The sequence below is a fragment of the Theropithecus gelada genome, chromosome 16 (assembly GCF_003255815.1).
Source record: "Theropithecus gelada isolate Dixy chromosome 16, Tgel_1.0, whole genome shotgun sequence".
Taxonomy (NCBI): domain Eukaryota; kingdom Metazoa; phylum Chordata; class Mammalia; order Primates; family Cercopithecidae; genus Theropithecus; species Theropithecus gelada.
This window is the reverse complement of record NC_037684.1, coordinates 66036180-66055401: the sequence shown is the minus strand read 5'-3', so window position 1 is coordinate 66055401 and position 19222 is coordinate 66036180. Positions and strand designations below refer to the sequence as shown.

The following is a 19222-nucleotide window of genomic DNA, read 5'->3' as shown; positions in this document are numbered from 1 at the left end:
CTCCAGATTCATCCATGTTGCTGCAAAGGATATAATTTCATTCTTTTTTTCTGGCTGCATAGTATTCTGTGATTCAACTGTATTTTATCTCGATTTTTATCATTAAGATTTAATGATATAAATGATGAGACTCATTGCTCTTCACTTTTTTCCTGCCCTCTTCATCTTTCATGATATCTATTAGAATTCTATGGTCAGCCAGGCACCGTGGCTCACGCCTGTAATCCCAGCACTTTGGGAGACTTTTTGAAGTGGGTGGATCAACTGAGGTCAGGAGTTTGAGATCAGCCTGGTCAACGTGGTGAAACCCCATCTCTGCTAAAAGTACAAAAATTAGCCAGGCGTGGTGGCAGGCGCCTGTAATCCCAGCTACTCAGGAGGCTGAGGCAGGAGAATCACTTGAACCTGGGAGGCAGAGATTGTAGTGAGCCAAGATCGCACCATTGCACACCAGTCTGGGTGACAAGAGCAAGACTCCGTCTTAAAAAAAAAAAAAAAAAAAAAGGAACCTTATTGTCATTTGCTTAAACTGTTACCCTCATAGAAAGCAGATTCTGACCATCCTACAACCAATTGGATGACACTGATCATGTTATTATGTTGAACCCCATGAAACTGCCATTTTGATAGGTCAAAAATAGTCAAATATGTGGCTGGGCACGGTGGCTCACGCCTGTAATCCCAGCACTTCGGGAGGCCAAGACGGGTGGATCACCTGAGGTCAGGAGTTCGAGACGAGCCTAACCAACATGGTGAAACCCCGTCTCTACTAAATACAAAAAATTAGCCGGGCATGGTGGTGCACACCTGTACTCCCAGCTACTTGGGAGGCTGAGGCAGGAGAATTGCTTGACCCCGGGAGGCGGAGGTTGCAGTGAGCCAAGATTGCGCCATTGCACTCCAGCCTGGGCAACAGGAGTGAAACTCTGTCTTAAAAAAGAAAAAAATAGTCGAATGTGATCCAAATGCAGAATATAAACTCTCTGTGTCTCCACCTCTACCCCTGCAAAGTGGAGCTACCAGTGTTATTTGTGTCACAGGAATGTTTGAAGCATAAATGAGTTCATTGATGTAGAGCCCTGGTAGCAGGTCCTGGCATGTAGTAGTAAATGTTTGTTGGTGGTACTAGTGGTGGTGGTGACATTAGTAATAGGAATACTAAAGTACTTTCTGAGGCCTTGCAGAAAAAGGAAATGACTGGATCACCAGTGAGACCTGCCATCTGTCAATCCCCACCCATAGAGGCTGGAACTAAAGAAAGCAACAGTTCCACGGAAACTTTTTTTTTTTTTTGAGACCGAATCTCACTCTGTCGCCCAGGATGGAGTGCACTGGCACGATCTCGGCTCACTACAACCTCCACCTCCCAGGTTCAAGCAATTCTCCTGCCTCTGCCTCCTGAGTAGGGATTACAGGAGAGTGCTACCATGTTCATCTAATTTTTGTATTTTTAGTAGAGATGGGGGTGTCCCCATGTTGTCCAGGCTGGTCTCGAACTCCTGACCTCAAGTGATCTGCCTGCCTTGGCCTCCCAAAGTGCTGGGATTACTCGCGTGAGCCACCACACCTGGCCGAGATCATACCTTTGTAATCTTTTCCAAATAAATGGTGTCTTATTCTTTGCAAAGTGTAGTCAGTTATTTATTCAGTGTTAACAGTTCGCACTGTTAACTAATTTCCTACCTCACCACTGCTTGATGGGTATTACCGTCACTTCAATGTAGAGGAAACTCTGGCTCAGACAGAAGAAGGAACTTGTCAAGGTCACAAACTAGGGAGTAGCAGGGCAGGATGTGAGTCCACCTGTGGCCGATTCCAAAGCACCTGCCATCATCCCTTTGCAAATGCGAACTCTTCAGCTTTAAGAGATGTGTTCCTAAAAAACGCTGTGAGGTGTCAAATGACAGTATCCTAATTCTAATGGTGTGCTGGTCTTGTGCTCTCCAAGAAAAAAAAAAAAGAGTCCCAATTTGTAACGTTTGCTGATTTTATTGCCGTAAATAATTCCGCCGTGGCTGATTTCAAGACGCGTGAAGCTGCTGAATCTTTAACACCTGGCTCTCAGGAGCTGATATGAGCCCTCCACAGCTCATCACTGCAGAGTTTGCCATTTTACTGATGAACAAACCAAGGCCCGTGAGTATCCATTTACTTGCCATAAGGCCACATCACTGATAGCTAACCCTGGATGGGAACTTAGGACTTTTACTAAAAGACCGTTGATGGCTGCCACGACTCCCCTCGTAGACACCATGCCACGTAAGGAAAGAAAAGCACCGCTACTGAAGACAAACCCCAAAATACCTCATTGAAAAGGGGACCAGCCGGGCGCGTTGGCTCACGCCTGTAATCCCAGCACTTTGGGAGGCCGGGCGGGCGGATCACGAGGTCAGGAGATCGAGACCACGGTGAAACCCCGTCTCTACTAAAAATACAAAAAATTACCCGGGCGTGGTGGTGGGCATCTGTAGTCCCAGTTATTCGGGAAGCTGAGGCAGAAGAATCACTTGAACCTGGGAGGCAGAGGTTGCAGTGAGCTGAGATCGCGCCGCTGCACTCCAGCCTGGGCCACAGAGTGAGACTCTATCTCAAAAAAAAAGAAAGAAAAAAGAAAAAAGGGGGTAGGGGACATGTTCTTAAAATTTGATCTTTTTTTTTTTCAGTATTCTGTCACTAACTGGGGTTCTTCATCCAGAAAATGGACTAAATGGAGGGGCCTAGATAAATGAGCAAAGCAAAGAGAACATCAGAAGAGAAGAAGAAAAGGATAAGATGGGTGAAGATGAAGAAATGTCAGCACAGGTGGGAACTATACGGACTAAGAGAATAATACTTCCAGTGTGTCTCCCTCCTCTTCTCTCTGCAGCTCCACCTCGCTGTCTTCCGATGAAGACCAGCATTTCCACAGGGTGGGCACGTCGTCATACACAACATTCGAATCTCACATTTCCACCACCAGAGAGGAATATGGAGTCACCACTTCTGGCCCTCAGGCTAAAAACATACTTCTGAATAGCCTATGGGTCAAAAGAGAAATCAAAAGGGAAATCAGAGGGTACTTTGAACTGAATGGAAATGAAAATACAACATGGAATTTGGAGAATCAGGGAAATGTATAACACTAAATGTCTATATTAGAGAAGAAAAGGGCTGGGCGCAGTGGCTCACGCCTGTAATCCCAACACTTTGGGAGGCCAAAGTGGATGGATCACCTGAGGTCAGGAGTTCCAAGACCGGCCTGGCCAACATGGTGAAACTCCATCTCTATTAAAACAAAAACAAAAACAAAACAAAACAAAAAATAGCCAGGCTTGGTGGCAAGTGCCTGCAATTCCAGCTACATAGGAGGCTAAGGCAGGAGAATCACTTGAACCCAGGAGGTAGAAGTTGCAGTGAGCCTGCACTCCAGCCTGAGCAATAAGAGCAAAACTCTGTCTCAAAAAAAAAAAAAAAAAAGAAAAAAGAAAAGGGATCTCAGATCAATTACATCAGTATTCACTAAAAAAAAATAGAAAAAGTAAATTAAATCCAAATTAATTAGGAGAAAGGATGTAATAGACATAAAAACAGCAATCTCAGAAATGAGATAGAAATCACACACACACACACACACACACACACACAAATATCAAAGAAACCAAATGCTGGTTCTTGAAAAGATTTTTTTAAATTGATAAATTTCTAGCCAGAGTAATCAGGCAAAAAAGAGAGAAGACCCAAATTCCCAATATCCAGGATGAGAGAGGTAACATTACTACAGATTAGACAGATTCCCACAGAATAATATTGGGATTTTTTGTTCCAGTAAATTGAACAGCTTAGACAAAATTTGCAAATTCCTTGAAAGATACAAACTACCAAAAAATATTGATAAATTGGACTGTTTCAAACTCAAAAACTTTGCTCTCCAAAAAACTGTATTAAGATAATAAGAAAGCAAGTCACAGGCTGGGAAAATATATTTCAAAGATACTTATGAAACAAGTCACAGGCTGGAAAAATATACTTCAAAGATACTTATTTCAAAGATACTTATGAAAAGAACTTGTATCTAGAGTATGCTGGTTGAACTGGCTGTTTTTCCAGTACCTGCCTCAAAAGTTTATCATGTATTAAATGAGTTAATATCATAAAGTACTTAGAAGAGTGTCTTGCCCACAGTTAAGTACTATATCAGTGCTCCTCAGCGGTAATTATTAACTGTGATCACTGCAGCTCTAGGATGAAATCAAGTCAGCACGTGCTTGATTAGCTCACCATTCCTCAGGACATCATGCTGGTGGTGCCTCACTGCAGGTGACATCCTACTGATGAGATGTAGCTAGAACTGTAATTATATGACTCCTATGGGCTATGGCCTCTCCTCCTCTAGACTTCCTGGCTTTCTTCTTTGATCCTGTGGGCCCTTGGAGCTTTTGGCACTACCTGTATGACTGCCTAGCCCAAGATTCTGGACTTGCAAGACCTTCCTTCCACTAGTGGAAAAGAGCAGGAGTGGAGGATTAAGGAGGCGGGCCTCAAACCTGGGAGACACTTTAGGAGTCAGGAATGGGCTGTGACCATCAGACCAGTGACCAAGTGTAGGAGATTGGTCAGGGTGATGGGGAAAATTGTAGAAAGATGCAAAGCTTCTTGGAAGGCCAAGAGGTTTTACAAAGCTTCGAAAAAGGATTTGGCTGAAGGCGACCAGGTTCTCTTATTCGTTGCCTGAAAGCTTAGGTTAGATAATAAGGGGATGTAAAGAAACTGATCTAGATAAGTTCGTTTACTTAGGCCTTGGAACCTGGCCTTTTAAAAATGTTATTATTATACTTTAAGTTCTAGGGTACATGTGCACAATGTGTAGGTTTGTTACATAGGTGTACATGTGCCACGTTGGTTTGCTGCACCCATCAACTCGTCATTTACATTAGGTATTTCTCCTAACACTATCCCTCTCCCAATCCCCACCCTACAACAGGTCCCAGTGTGTGACGTTCCCCTCCCTGTGCCCATGTGTTCTCATTGTTCAACTCCCACTTATGAGTGAGAATATGCGGTGTTTGGTTTTCTGTCACAAGGAACCTGGCCTTTAATCATCCACGCAGGACTGCTCTCTCTGGGGAGGGTGACCATGCTGATTACCCACAAGTGTGTTGACTCAAAGCCTTTGTCATTAAATCTGTGCTGAACAAATGCCCACAGGGCCAGCTTGTCGAGGCCGTGGCTGCTGACACTTCACAGCACCCTCCTTGGGGTCTGTAAGTGGCCCGGTCCCCTAGCCTGCTCTTTCAGTGGATATCTGTGTCTGAGTGCCTTCCTTCATACATCATTTGGCCAGGGTCTGCAGGTCGGACCTGGCAACCAAGCCTCAGACAGCAGGAACAGACTCAGGTGAGGATCTGAGCTTCCGGAGGAAGAATGGGAGGCCCCTTTGGCCATCCTGAGCTAGCTCCATTTCTGGCTATGCTCCTCTCTGGCTCAATGGCTTTCAACTTTTCTCTAACTCCTAGCTGGAAATCCCCAAGAGGATCTTTGTGATAGGAAAAAAGCATCCAATGGTTCTCCCATGCTTTCTCCTCAAGGATCACTTGACCAGAAGCCTGCAGCCTGTCATCAGATGCATGGCCAAGGTTGGAACCATGACCCTATTGCCTCCAATCCAGGCAGAAATTGGACTCGACCATTTCCCATGCTCTGTTCTCACAGCCTCCTACCGGGTCCTTCTAGAGGGAGAAGTGACCTCAGGGAAGGGGATGCAAGGGTGCCTCAGGCATCCTTGTTGCAGACCCCAGATGGATAGATATCTATCAGGGGTCAAGTGTAATTACCTCTTCCTGAACCTCCACGGTTCAGAGCCTAGAGTAAATGTGTTACATTTCTTCTAAGGCCTGGGACCCTCTCATGATATCCCAACAAACCAAGACTATTCTAAAGGCTGAGTCCTTAGCAGAGAGAAGCCAGGGAGGTGCATCTCTGCGTTCCAATCCAATCTCTTGGAGGAGGAAGAAAGTGAGACTGAGCTTAGGAAGAGCATGGAAACTGAATGTGACAAATTGCTCTGAGAGTCAACAGAAGAGAAAGAACCAGATAAAGCAGGAAGACTCCTAGACTCCTGTTCACCCAAGAGGACTTGGACAACCATGTCTTCCACAGTGCCTAAGTGTACATTGGTGTAAGACTTGAAGAGAACATGGACTTCTTTTGCAATGCAAACACACAGGTTTACTGGTGTCCATATTGCCCTCTGGGGTCAAGTGGCTGGATCTTCTTGGTTTCTCTACTATCTCAGTTCTACCTTCTAACTGTTGCTTTGATCAAAGGTAAGTTGTCTTTTTCTCTGGGGTAAAAAAAATGGACTCCATTCTTCCTTGTTTTTCTGGTTTTTTGGTTTTTGTGGTTTTCTTTTTGAGATGGAGTCTCAGTCTGTCGCCCAGGCTGGAATGCAATGGCATGATCTTGGCTTGCTGCAACCTCCACCTCCTGGGTTCAAGCAATCCTGCTGCCTTAGCCTCCCGAGTAGCTGAGATTACAGGTGCACGCCACCATGCCCAGCTATTTTTTGTTATTTTTAGTAGAGACAGGGTTTCACCATGTTGGCCAGGCTGGTCTCGAACTCCTGACCTCAGGTGGTCTGCCCTCCTCAGCCTCCCAAAGTGCTGGGATTACAGGCATGAGCCACCACACCCAGCCCATTCTTCCTTCTTAAGGAGAAAAAAAATGTAGCAGAGACATGTCAATGAGTCATGCTGTATGTATGAGGGAAGACTTTATTCTTGGGATCAAGTGTCTTGAACAAGTGTTTCCCGTCAAAAAAGGAAGTATTTGCAGAAAAAGGACTGTTTAAGTACAGGTGACCTCAACTGTTGAGCCCCAGGCCTGGGGTCAGGCTTAGCAGCTTCTAAGTCAGAAATGATAGGATATTTGTAAGAGTCGCTACTGTCGAGAGCATCCTGGCTAACACGGTGAAACCCCGTCTCTACTAAAAAAACACAAAAAACTAGCCGGGCGAGGTGGCGGGCGCCTGTAGTCCCAGCTACCCGGGAGGCTGAGGCAGGAGAATGGCGTAAACCCGGGAGGCGGAGCTTGCAGTGAGCTGAGATCCGGCCACTGCACTCCAGCCTGGGCGACAGAGCGAGACTCCATCTCAAAAAAAAAAAGAAAAGAGTCGCTACTGAAGAGTGTGCAGACCTTTAGGAAATGGGACAGTCCACGAATTATCTGTCAGGCAGATGTGGAACTCACGTCTTTTCAAGTACAAGCCCTCCAGAGAGAGGCCTGAGGAGGCTTCCGCTTCTTTAGAAAACAGCAAGGCATTGGAACGAAAAGCACTTTTAGATTTTAGAAAGAATTCAAGTAACTACTTTCTGATAGCAATAGCAAGCAACGAACCAAGTTTACTCAGCAGGAATGAAACAAGGTCATTTATCAAACCTGAATAATTCAGACAGCCATGTGTGTTTCATGGACAGGATTTTATTAAAATTGTACATAGATCTCATATTTAAATTAAAAAAATGAACATTTTTTTCTAGTATCAAAATAGTTATTTTTAAAATACCTTGAAAAACTTTAATACAATTTGTAATATATTAAATATTCACCTGAACTCTCAGCCATTTATCTCCCATCTCTCTCTGCTAGAATCTTGGCTTACCATCACTATCATTCTTTTGTTTTTTTCTCTTTTTTTGGTATCTTTAATGCTTATCCCAGAAAAGCATTAAAAATAAAATATTTTTATTTAAGTCCACCATGTTTAAAAAAAAAGAAAGAAAGAAAAAGGAAAAGCCAATGACAGTATTTGACATGACACTGAAGATTCTTATTAACCAGGCTCACTTTGTTTGCCCATATCCAAAGCTCTTTAGTAAATATCAGTTCTTGCCCTGAAACTGGTAATACTGACCCAATAGCATCCTCTAGTGGCCAGACTGTAGCAAAGCACCCAATGATACAGGAAGGTTTTGGACCTTGGGTTATGTGGGCCTTGGGTGTTAGAAGTCTAGATATGGAGACCCCCTGGACACACACACACAAAAAAAAAAATTTTAAGGGATTACAAGACAACTGGCTTCCTGGAAACCCACTTTCAACACAAGCTGCCTACAGTTGCTTGGCAAAGTCCCAAGAACGCCAGCGTCACACAATACTGATAACGCTCCATCAAAAGCTGGACTCAGGTAAGGTTTTCTTTCGACCTAAAGAAAGAGTGTGGTATTTGACCCTCTGAAATGTGCCATAAGAAGCCTGCTCCCCTGGAACAGTCCTTTGTGACATGCCCAGTGCACTACCTCTCGGGGCCCTGCTGGCTTTACGAGGGAGGCGGAGAGAACTAGGAGCTGACCACACATCCCTCTCAAGCCGGCTGCCCAGGCCCCTGGCCAGGCCCTCTGGGATCCTGAGGGCAGGAGGTGAGCCTGGAACCTGCCCGTCCATGGCAGGACTCAGCCTGCCACTCACCAGGGAGACGGGGGGCACTTGTGGAGAGACCTCTGCCCTCTCATTCCTCCTGTTCTCCTTCTTCCGAAACACGGACCTCAGAAGGGTGAGTGTCCCCTGCAAGGGTCTGTCTAGCTCAGAGGTGCCTCGGCGACTGTCTTTGCTGTTTCCAGAGAATCCCACATAGGGGGAGGGGGGGCTACTCTTGCTTCCCATCTGGAAGCTCTCCTTCCAGTTCATGGCCTTCTGGCCCTCCGGTCGAGCTGGTTTCTCATGCTCCACTGAAGGCATCACAGTGAGAGGCAGGTCAAACTTTCTGGGAAGCTTGATGTCCTGCCCTGCATTTTCTTTGAGTTTCCTTGCTGTGTTTGGACCATCTGAGTTTCCAGGGGCCAGACAGTGGTTGGGTTGAGCCGAGGGACAGGGCACCCCGGCTGGACCTCTTTCGATGGCCCGCCCACCATCTTCACTGTTAGCAGGAAGGGCGAGGTTGGACCTCGGCGATGCTGACTTCTCATCCTCACCCGCAGTGCCCGTCAACAGCGACACAATGGACTGGCTCGTGGACCGAGGTCTTCGTCTGGATTCCAAGTACTCCACCAACTCGACAGAGGCACCTGGTGGTTTCTCCTTGGATCCAAAGGACCACCGCAGAGGCATGGTCTTGAACGGTCCCTGCTTGGCTCGGGAAGCGGTAGGTGCCTTCATGCTAATGCTTCTGCCTTTCACGCCCCGCACCAAACGCCTGGGCTCCAGCCCTCCTGAAAGAGACAGAAAGACTGTCAGTGTACAAGCCACCCTACAGCTAAATGCCAGTCATCTAACGTTCACTGAGCACCGCTGATGTGGGGGGCGCTGTGCTGGGCACTGGAGACACAGCAGTGAAGAAGCCACAAAGGGTTCCCGCCTTTGGGGAACAGCCATGGTTTCACCCACTCTTCCTCAATATCCACTTACACGTTTGAAGCCACAGGGTAAGCCAGTGCCAAAAAAGGTATCTACATGCTGGGCAGCACAGACACCTGGCAATGCTCAGTCTCACGGGCATCTAGCCCTAAGAATGAACATGAGTTTCATCCATCTTTAAATATTCCCATGAAATGGAATGCCCAGCAAAATTCTGCTTTTCTAGGTCATATTAGGTCCTTGTATTTTTCAAATGCAAGAAATTGATCTCCTACCCCGGGCTAAAAAAGAAAAAAAAAATTGTATTTAAAAAAAAGGGCAAAAACCGCAATTACTTTTGCACTAACCTATACAACTTGTAAAAATATATAGACGTGCACGTATTATGCATGCATGTGAAAACATACAAATAAGAATAGAGAAATAGATGCCAAAAACAAGGTGTGGATAGGGCCATGGCAGTGCTGTTTGTGATGGATTTTTTTTTTCTTGTTTCCTATATCTCAACATTTCTAAAAGGAACATGTACAACCAAGGTTATATATTTTTGCTTAAGAAATTCTCAGCCACTCCAGCCTGGGCGACAGAGCGAGACTCCGTCTCAAAAAAAAAAAAAAAAAAAAAAAGAAATTCTCAGCCTTGGGAGGCTGAGGCAGGTGGGTCACAAAGTCAGGAGTTTGAGACCAGCCTGACCAACATGGTGAAACCCTGTCTCTACTAAAATACAAAAATTTGCCTGGCATGGTGGCACATGCCTGTAATCCCAGCTATTCAGGAGGCTGAGGCAGGAGAATCGCTTGAACCCAGGAGGTGGAGGTGGCAGTGAGCTGAGATCATGTCACTGCACTGCAGCCTGGGTGACAGAGCAAGACTGTCTCAAAAAAAAAAAAAAAAAAAGGAAAGAAATTCTCAGTCATCAGTCACTGTACCATTAAAATGCCTTGTTTTGGCTGGGCGCGGTGGCTCACGCCTGTAATCCCAGCACTTTGGGAGGCCGATGTGGGTGGATCACGAGGTCAGGAGATCGAGACCATCCTGGCTAACACGGTGAAACCCTGTCTCTACTAAAAAATACAAAAAAATTAGCCGGGCGTGGTGGCAGGCGCCTATAGTCCCAGCTACTCGGGAGGCTGAGGCAGGAGAATGGCGTGAACCCGGGAGGCGGAGGTTGCAGTGAGTGGAGATCGTGCCATTGCACTCCAGCCTGGGTGACAGAGCAAGACTCCGTCTCAAGAAAAAAAAAAAAAATCCTTGTTTTACACGATGCCTGCAATCACTGAGAAAGAAATCTTCAGCTGAAACACACAAAATTCACCTGGCACAACTGAAACACACAGTCCACATGGCACAAGGACAGTCACATACATTTGGAGAAACGTTGCAAGGTGACCTCTGAAGCCTGCCCCACGGGTGGCCACTTCACTGTGCCACTTCATCATAGTGTTTGAGGGTGCTGTGGACTGAAGGTTTGTGTCCCCTGAGATTCATACATTGAAGCTCTAGTCCCCAAGATGATGGTATTATAAGGTGGTACTTAGGTCGTGAGGGTGGAGCCCTCGTGAATGGGATTAGCGCCCTTCTGGCTAAAGAGCTAGTCAGCTCTCTTTCTGCCATGTGCGGACACATGAAGCTGTTTGCAGCCCGGAAGAACCTCTCCAGAGCCCCATCATGCCGGCACCCTGATCTCAGACTTCCAGCCTGCAGGACTGTGGGGAAGAAATGTCTGTTGTGGATAAGCTGCCCGGGCGTGGTATTCCGTTCTAACAGCCTGAACGAACTATGAAACAGAGAAGCTCCAAAAGGGAGCAGAACTGCTGCCATAAAAAGCCCCCCTGTTAGCGGCACAACCAACACGATGTGTGACACAGAGAGGGGCCAGGGATTGTCAGGTGCGCGGGTGAGAGCTCAGGAAGGGCAAAGGAACGAGGTGCAGGGGAGTGAATGCTGCAGGAATGCAGGGGAGGCAAGGTGCGCATCCACCAAGCACCCCTGGAGAAATGGTGGGAGTGGGAAGAAGCAGAATGCCCATTATCTCCGAAAGGAGTTAGAAAGCATCTCAAGGATTTGACTTTCCAGGTTTTTCATAGAGAATGTTATATATATATATATATATTTTTTTTTTTTTCTTTTTCTCAAAGCATTTCTTTTTTTTTTTTTTGAGACGGAGTCTTGCTCTGTCGCCCAGGCTGGAGTAGTGGCTGGATCTCAGCTCACTGCAAGCTCCGCCTCCCGAGTTCACGCCATTCTCCTGCCTCAGCCTCCCGAGTAGCTGGGACTACAGGCGCCCGCCACCTCGCCCGGCTAGTTTTTTTGTATTTTTTAGTAGAGACGGGGTTTCACCGTGTTAGCCAGGATGGTCTCGATCTCCTGACCTCGTGATCCGCTCGTCTCGGCCTCCCAAAGTGCTGGGATTACAGGCTTGAGCCATCGCGCCCGGCCCTCAAAGCATTTCTTTAGATTAGCCAGTCATAGACACAATTTTACCCAAAATACTCTGTAATTTTGGTTTGGATTGACCTTATTAAATTCGCAGCCCTTCGGGCGGAAGAAATGTTCTGCGGTCTGAGATGTGTGTGAAGTTTATTTCTTTTTCTTTTTTTTTTCTCTCTCTTCTACAGCCCTGGGAAGGGCAGAAAGGGACGCTTTGTATTAGCAGGACAAAGCTGTGACTTTTAGCCTTTCAAAATGAGAGCATGTTGCCTGGAGCCCCAGCAGGTGGCGAGAGGAGTTGGCAGCTGCCCGAAATAGCAGTTCTTCCTTTCTTCCTGGTAGGACAGGGTCTGAGGCCAGGGCTGACATCAACGCCTGAGCTACATTTCATGGGAACCACAGATGCCCACGGAACTCGCGTCTCCTCTTTCTCAAGACGGCAGTGAAAAAGCACCCCTATCTTTATTCTCCTTCCACTTATTGGGCTATGATAACAGGATCTGAGACAGTGACGGCTTTAATAAAATTGAGAAATAAACAGCGTAAGAACAGAAGGGAATAAGAGGCCCCCATGCGCACGTCACACTTCCTCTCTACTAAGTCACTTCCCGCCCAGGGTGGGTGCAAGTCCCGGTACCCCTCCGCTGGGGAGATGGATGAACCTTCTGGGATGCTGGGAGACAGACGCTGAACACAGTGGTGTTCAGAGACCCCTGGGCACTAATTCTGGTTCAACCCCCGCCCTACCCCACCCCAAGAAGATTCTGTTTCCAGCCAGTCTGGCTTGAATGAGAACCAAGAAGAACCTAGAGCCTTACACTGCATTAAAGACACAGGCAGTTACCTTCTTCCTGAAGGTAACATAAGCCCCGCAGCATTCATAATGTGCTTCTTGGACCCCACAAGAGCCCCTCACCCATGCAGATGGCACCAGTGCAGTTGACAGGCACAGTCCCCCGACATCCCCTCCACACCGCAGCTCTGGAGACAGCAGGTGCAGCTTTGAGAACAGCCACGTCTGTTCCTATCCCTGTGTGGCCACCTTGATTTCTACATGACTTTTTTATTTTTGGCTAATGAAATACGCATCAATCCAAACTCATGTGTTTTGTGAACAGGGCTGGGGACCTCTTGGTGCCATGCTTAGCATACCCCCTGCCCTCCCACCACAGAACAAGACTTTTCCTAGTTGAGTACCTTCTATCTCTTCAAGGGCTTCCATCATGCTTCATACATCCACCTTCTTACTCCTTCAAACAATATTTAATAAGCACCTACTATGTGGCAAGGACTGTCTTCAATGCTTGGGATACAGTTGAGGGAAAATAATATGATACACCTGTTTTTATGAGGTTTGGCAAAAGCAAGAAGAATATATGATACCATACAATGCTTCTTTGCTTTTTTTTTCTTTTTTTTTTTTTTTTTCCTTTTTGAGACAGTCTCGCTCTTGTCCCCCAGGCTAGAGTCCAGTGGTGTGATCTTGGCTCACTGCAACCTCTACCTCCTCGGTTCAAGTGATTCTCCTGCCTCAGCCTCCCCAGTAGCTGAGATTACAGGTGCCTGCCACCACGTGCGGCTAGCTTTTGTATTTTTAGCAGAGATGGGGTTTCACCATGTTGGCCAGGCTGGTCTTGAACTCATGACCTCAAGTGATCCACCCGCTTTGGCCTCCCAAAGTGCTGGGATTACAGGTGTGAGCCACCGTGCTGGGCCCCATACAATGTTTCTTGAGCCGTGTACAATTACTTCACAGCCTGATGACCATTTCTGCATGGAGGTCAGGGTGCAACCCGGGACAAGCCTACCCCCCAGCTTTCCTCTGGTCCCCATAAGAAAGCTACACCGATGAGTTGAAGCTTCACCGATGAGTTGAAGCTTCACCACCTCCGATATTGAACCAGCAGGATGAAGCAGGGAAGAAAAAGGCTGGCTGTCACACCACCAGCCCTTGGGAGCCAAAGCCACTGCCCCTTTCACTACTCCAAGAGCCACTGCCATGCAAGAGAGGGTGGGGCAGAAAAGAAAACAGCAGCACGCATGAGGGGGTCTGGCAGTCCGAGAAGAATCAACAGAACCACTGGAGCAGGCCACTGATGAAACAGAGCCACCAGAGGAAACGCGACAGCTTAAAACGGTCAATAAACTTGCATCTCAAGGAAGATACTGAAAAAACAGGGACTGAAAATCGTGACTGACCAAGAGATAGAAACTACAAGGGAGGCCGGGTGCGGTGGCTCTCGCCTGTAATCCCAGCACTTTGGGAGGCCGAGATGGGCGGATCACGAGGTCAAAGTGGCAATTATCAAATTGGATCAGAGCAGCAGAGTTCAAGACCGGCCCGACCAACATGGTGAAACGCCGTCTCTACTAAAAACACAAAACCCCGACTCTACTAAAAACACAAAAATTAGCCGGGTGTGGTGGCGCGCACCTGTAATCCCAGCTATTCATGAGGCTGAGGCCGGAAAATCGCTTGAACCCGGGAGGGGGAGGTTGCAGTGAGCCAAGATTGTACCACTGCCCTCCAGCCTGGGCCACAGAGCGAGACTCCATCTCGAAAAAAGAAAGAAAGAGAGAAAGAGAGAAAAAGAGAGAGAGAGAGAGAGGAAGGGAGGAAGGGAGGAAGGAACGAACTAACTACAAGGGAAAAGGCAGGAGACTCAGAAGACAGATCCAGGAGACTCAAGAGCAAATCACAAAAACATCAAAAGCAGGAGAGACAATCATTAAACAAAAACCAAAAGACATTTTTCTAAAGACAGGCCTGAGTCTGCAGAACAAAAGGCACCCCCAAGTTCTAGGTAAGGTTGAAGAACAAAAACCTGTGCCTAGGCATATTCTGGGAGAATTTCTAAACTCCAAGGTCAAGGGGAGGATCTTAAAAGCTTCCAACCAGAAAAAACAAATGACTCTCCCATAAACAAACAAACAAAAAAAAGGCCTGGGCTTCTCACCTGCAACCCTGGGGCCAGGGAGGCTGTGGGAAAACAGCTTCAGATGCCTGAGAGAAAAGAACGGCGACCCAAGAGTCGTGCAACCAGCCAAGCTGCCATTCACTCCCAAGTGAAAGGAAATACTTGCGGCTGGGCAAAGATTTTGAGAACATATCACACACACTCGAATGAACCAGACCTACCACCTCAAGACGGGGGGTGACAAAGAGGAGAAAAATAGTGGTGCACAGTGGACCCTGCAATCCGGGTACCGTCCACCACCCTATATGCAGGACAGACGGCCCAGAATGCGTCACGTAAAGCTAAGTGCTGCGAGGGGCGTTCTGATAACCATCTGGAGTAGAAAGTACTAGGCCCTGTCAGCAAAATCTAAGAGTTTGCAAAAGGGACCAGAGGGGGCATGTGAAAGCCTTTCGAAGCTCTCATTTTGGGGGAAATGACAGGGAAAAGAGTGACAACAGATATATTATATATTTCTCATCTTATGGGGGGAAGGAGAGAAGACAGTGGTGAAATAGAGCACCTTGCAGGAAATAATTGGCTTCTAAATACTGAGGCGGAGAAAGCAGCAATTAACAAATTGCTCCTTTGTGACCTGAGCAGCAGAACTTCCCAATGAACCAGGAAACAAAGAGCAACACGCTCACATCAGCAACAATAAGGAAAGGAAAAGAAGCAGCAGCCATAGAAAATCTTTAAAAATGAAATGAACAAAATCAAGTTTTGCAGCTGTTACATTAAGTCGGCATGAACTGAAGGCTCCAGTTATAAGACAGCCTCTGAATTTTTGGTAAAAAGAAAACAAAAAACCCAGCACCAGGCTGTTGACCAGAAACCACTTAAAACTAACTCAAAAAGAAAGGTTCCTAAAGCCCAAGAGAGGGGCAAAAAATGACAGCAGGCAAATAAGAAAGAGAGAAGGCAAAAAGAAAGAAGAAAAGGGTGGGATTATTAAACTTGGACAAAGTAGAATTTAAGGTTGAAAACATTAAGCAGGGATAAAGAACTGCATTATAATGATAAAAAGCACAATTTATAAAAGAGATCTAATAGTCATAAACCCATAGACACCTAGTAACAAAGCAACTAACAAGATAAAGTGAAAATTATTAAAACGCAAGGATTTCTTGATTAAAGATACAAGCTAGGCTGGGTGCAGTGGCTCACGCCCGTAATCCCAACACTGTAGGAGGCCAAGGCAGGTGGATCACCTGAGGTCAGGAGTTTGAGACCAGCTTGGCCAACATGGTGAAACCCTGTCTGTACTAAAAATACAAAAAAAAAAAAAAAAAAAATTAGCTGGGTGTGGTGGCAGGCGCCTGTACTCCCAGCTACTGGGGAGGCTGAGGCAGGAGAATCGCTTGAACCTGGGAGGTAGAGATTGTGGTGAGCCTAGATCGGGCCATTGCACTCCAGCCTGGGCAACAAGAGCAAAACTCAGTCTCAAAAAAAAAAAAAGATACAGCTATACAGGAAGGTTTCAATATATTTCATTCCTGCCAGGATTCCCAGAGAAGGTACATTTAATAGTTATGACATAAAGCTCACATCCCTCAAATAGACAATATACATTAGTTTGCATGTGCACAGAGCACTTACAAAATAGTAATCATGTACTTGACCACAAAAAGGGACTAATATGTGACCTTGCGGCACATCTGACTCAAAAAAGGGAATAATTTTTGAAAACCACGTTCTTGGATCACAACCCACAAAAATCAAAGAATAAAGTTGACCAAAATAGTCTCAAATAGTTGAGACTTCCAGATAACCTCTAGATCAAAGAAGAAATTAAAACTGAAATGAAATACTATCTGGAAAGTGCTTAAAAAGAGAAAACCGAAACCTTGGAGGCCCAATAAAACCACAGAGGAAATTTATCGTCAGAAGCGCCCATACTGAGAAGCTATGAAAGCTTAACTTTCAGGGCCCCTTATTACAAGGGGGGGGTCTCTGGGAAGGACCCCTAGCCGTTTTTTTTACATGGTCATGATTGTATAAAAATTGCAAAAGTAAGATGTTTCTATGTTCTTTTTCTTATAGAACCTTCCCCTACACCCACCTCAATTATATAAGTTGCAGTCTCCAAAATACTTGGATCCATTCATTTTGGTTTAAGATTCCTTCATTATGATGATGTTCATAACCAGGGCTACCAGAAAGGTGGTGTTCTCAGGCTACCAGCATTTCTATACAGAGAGCTGCTGGTGTTTTGCAGTGGTGACTTTTTACTGAGCGGGACTGCCCCTGGGCATTGCAGGACACTTAGCATTCCTGCCCCCAACCTGGGGAATAAATGCCAGTAGTCCACCTCTACTAATTTTGACAGTCAAAAAAACCCAGCCGGGCGCGGTGGCTCACACCTGTAATCCCAGCACTTTGGGAGGCCCAGGTGGGCAGATCACCTGAGGTCAGGAGTTCAAGACCAGCCTGAATAGAGAAACCCCATCTCTACTAAAAATACAAAATTAGCCAGGCATGGTGGTGCATGCCTGTAATCCCAGTGACTCGGGAGGCTGAGGCAGGAGAATTGCTTGAACCTGGGAGGCGGAGGTTACAGTGAACAGAGATTGCGCCATGGCACTCCAGCCTGGGCAACAAGAGCAAAACTCCATCTCAAAAACAAACAAAAACAAAAAGCAAAAAAAAAAAAAACCACTCTCTCCTACATATTTGCAAACTCATGATGGTGGGAAGGAGAAGGGCTACCCACCACTATTTGAAAACTTATATGCTAGATTTGCTAGATTTTCATCTTGCCTAGGTTTAGTTTAAAAAAAAAAAAAGCTGGATTTTTCTTTTTCTTTTTTTTCTTTTTTTTTTTTGAGATGGAGTCTCACTCTGTCGCCCAGGCAGCAGTGCAGAGGCGCAATCTCGGCTCACTGCAATCTCCACCTCATAGATACAAGCGATTCTCCTGCCTCAGCCTCCCAGGTGGCTGGGATTATAGGCACGCGCCACCATGCCCAACTAATTTTTGCGTTTTTAGTAGATGCAGTTTCACCACGTTGGCCAAGCTATTGAGAAACTCCTGATCTCAAGTGATCCACCTGCCTCGGCCTCCTAGTCTTTCTTTTTTTTTTGAGACAGGGTCTCACTCTGTCACTCAGGCTGGAGCACAGTGATGGGATCTCGGCTCACTCCAACCTCCACTTCTTGGGCTCAAGTGCTCCTCCAGCCTCACCCTCCTGAGTAGCTGGGATCACATGTGCCATCATGCCCAGCTAATTTTTGTATTTTTAGTAGAGACAAGGTTTTGCCATGTGGACCGGGCTGGTCTGAAACTCCTAGTCTCAGGTGATCCACCTGCCTCGGCCTCCCAAAGTGCTGGGATTACAGGCATGAACTACCATGCCCAGCAAATGCTGGATTTTTCAAGCATCTCAGAACTTCTAAAACAGGTTTCAAAATCTGTCACCATGTTAGTCAAACCCCAAGAGGAAAAGCTCTCTTAGGAAGCAAGGCTCTTGCAGTCTCTCTCCAAGTGAAAGCGACTCTAGTCTGGAACGTATGTCTAAAGAGCCTGACAGCCAAGACCTGGCACCCAGAGGGAACGGGTCCATTTCAGTCCCACCACTTTCCAGGGGGGAGCTTTACAACCAGGTGCAACTGGCTGCTTCACACCGAGTCTCAGATTTCCCCTTGGTAGGGCTATAAGATCATCTCTCCCAAGGGTTTTGAGGACTGAACTAGTGAATGTGAGTAAAATGCCTGCCAGGGTCTGCAGGACAGTTATCATCCCTCCCCCAGCCCTCTCAGAGGTCTCTGAGGAGTTTTTCTAGAGGTGTACCTGACACCTGTCTGAATGGCATGTGAAAAACTTGGGCCATCCTTTGAAATCGCCTCCTCTTGGGACGGTGTCGAGCACATTTCTCCTTGGGAGAACCGAGAAATGGCCTGAGGGACTTTGCCGTTAAACAGAGCTGGGATGAATTTTTGAGCTTATCATAGGTGGTGCTGACAGGGATGAATGAGCTTGAGAAAGAACATCTTTTTTGTTGTAGACACTATTTTTCTTTTTTTTACATGGAGTTTCACTCTTGTTGCCCAGGCTAGAGTGCAGTGGTGCGATCTCAGCTCACTGCAACCTCCACCTCCCAGGTTCAAGTGATTCTCCTGCCTCAGCCTCCCGAGTAGCTGGGATTACAGGCATGCGCCACCATACCCGGCCATAGACACAATTTTAAATGTACAATCATGAAAATATAAGGGGAAAAGAAATGTCCAGCCAGGACAAGTCAAAACATACTGCATGAAATAGTATACCTGCACAGAAACAGATTTTTTCTTTTTTGAAATGGAGATTTGCTCTTGTTGCCCAGGCTGGAGTACAATGGCACGATCTCGGCTCACCGCAACCTCTGCCTCCTGGGTTCAAGCAATTCTCCTGCCTCAGTCTCCTGAATAGCTGGGATTACAGGCATGCACCACCACGCCCAACTAATTTTGTATTTTTAGTAGAGATGGGGTTTCTCTATGTTGACCAGGCTGGTCTCGAACTCCCAACC

At 46.4% G+C, this 19222-nt stretch overlaps 1 protein-coding gene across 2 annotated transcripts in view; it reads right to left on the bottom strand.

Annotated features, from left to right (window-relative positions):
• Positions 1 to 7439: 7439 nt before the first annotated feature.
• Positions 7440 to 19222, bottom strand: part of USP43 (ubiquitin specific peptidase 43) — an 86233-nt gene continuing 74450 nt past the window's right edge. For both annotated transcript variants that reach the window (XM_025362343.1, XM_025362344.1), the window contains exon 15: positions 7440 to 9182. In XM_025362343.1, the coding sequence (XP_025218128.1) occupies positions 8146 to 9182 (1037 nt within the window). In that variant the 3' untranslated portion in view covers positions 7440 to 8145. The remainder of the gene's footprint in view (positions 9183 to 19222) is intronic.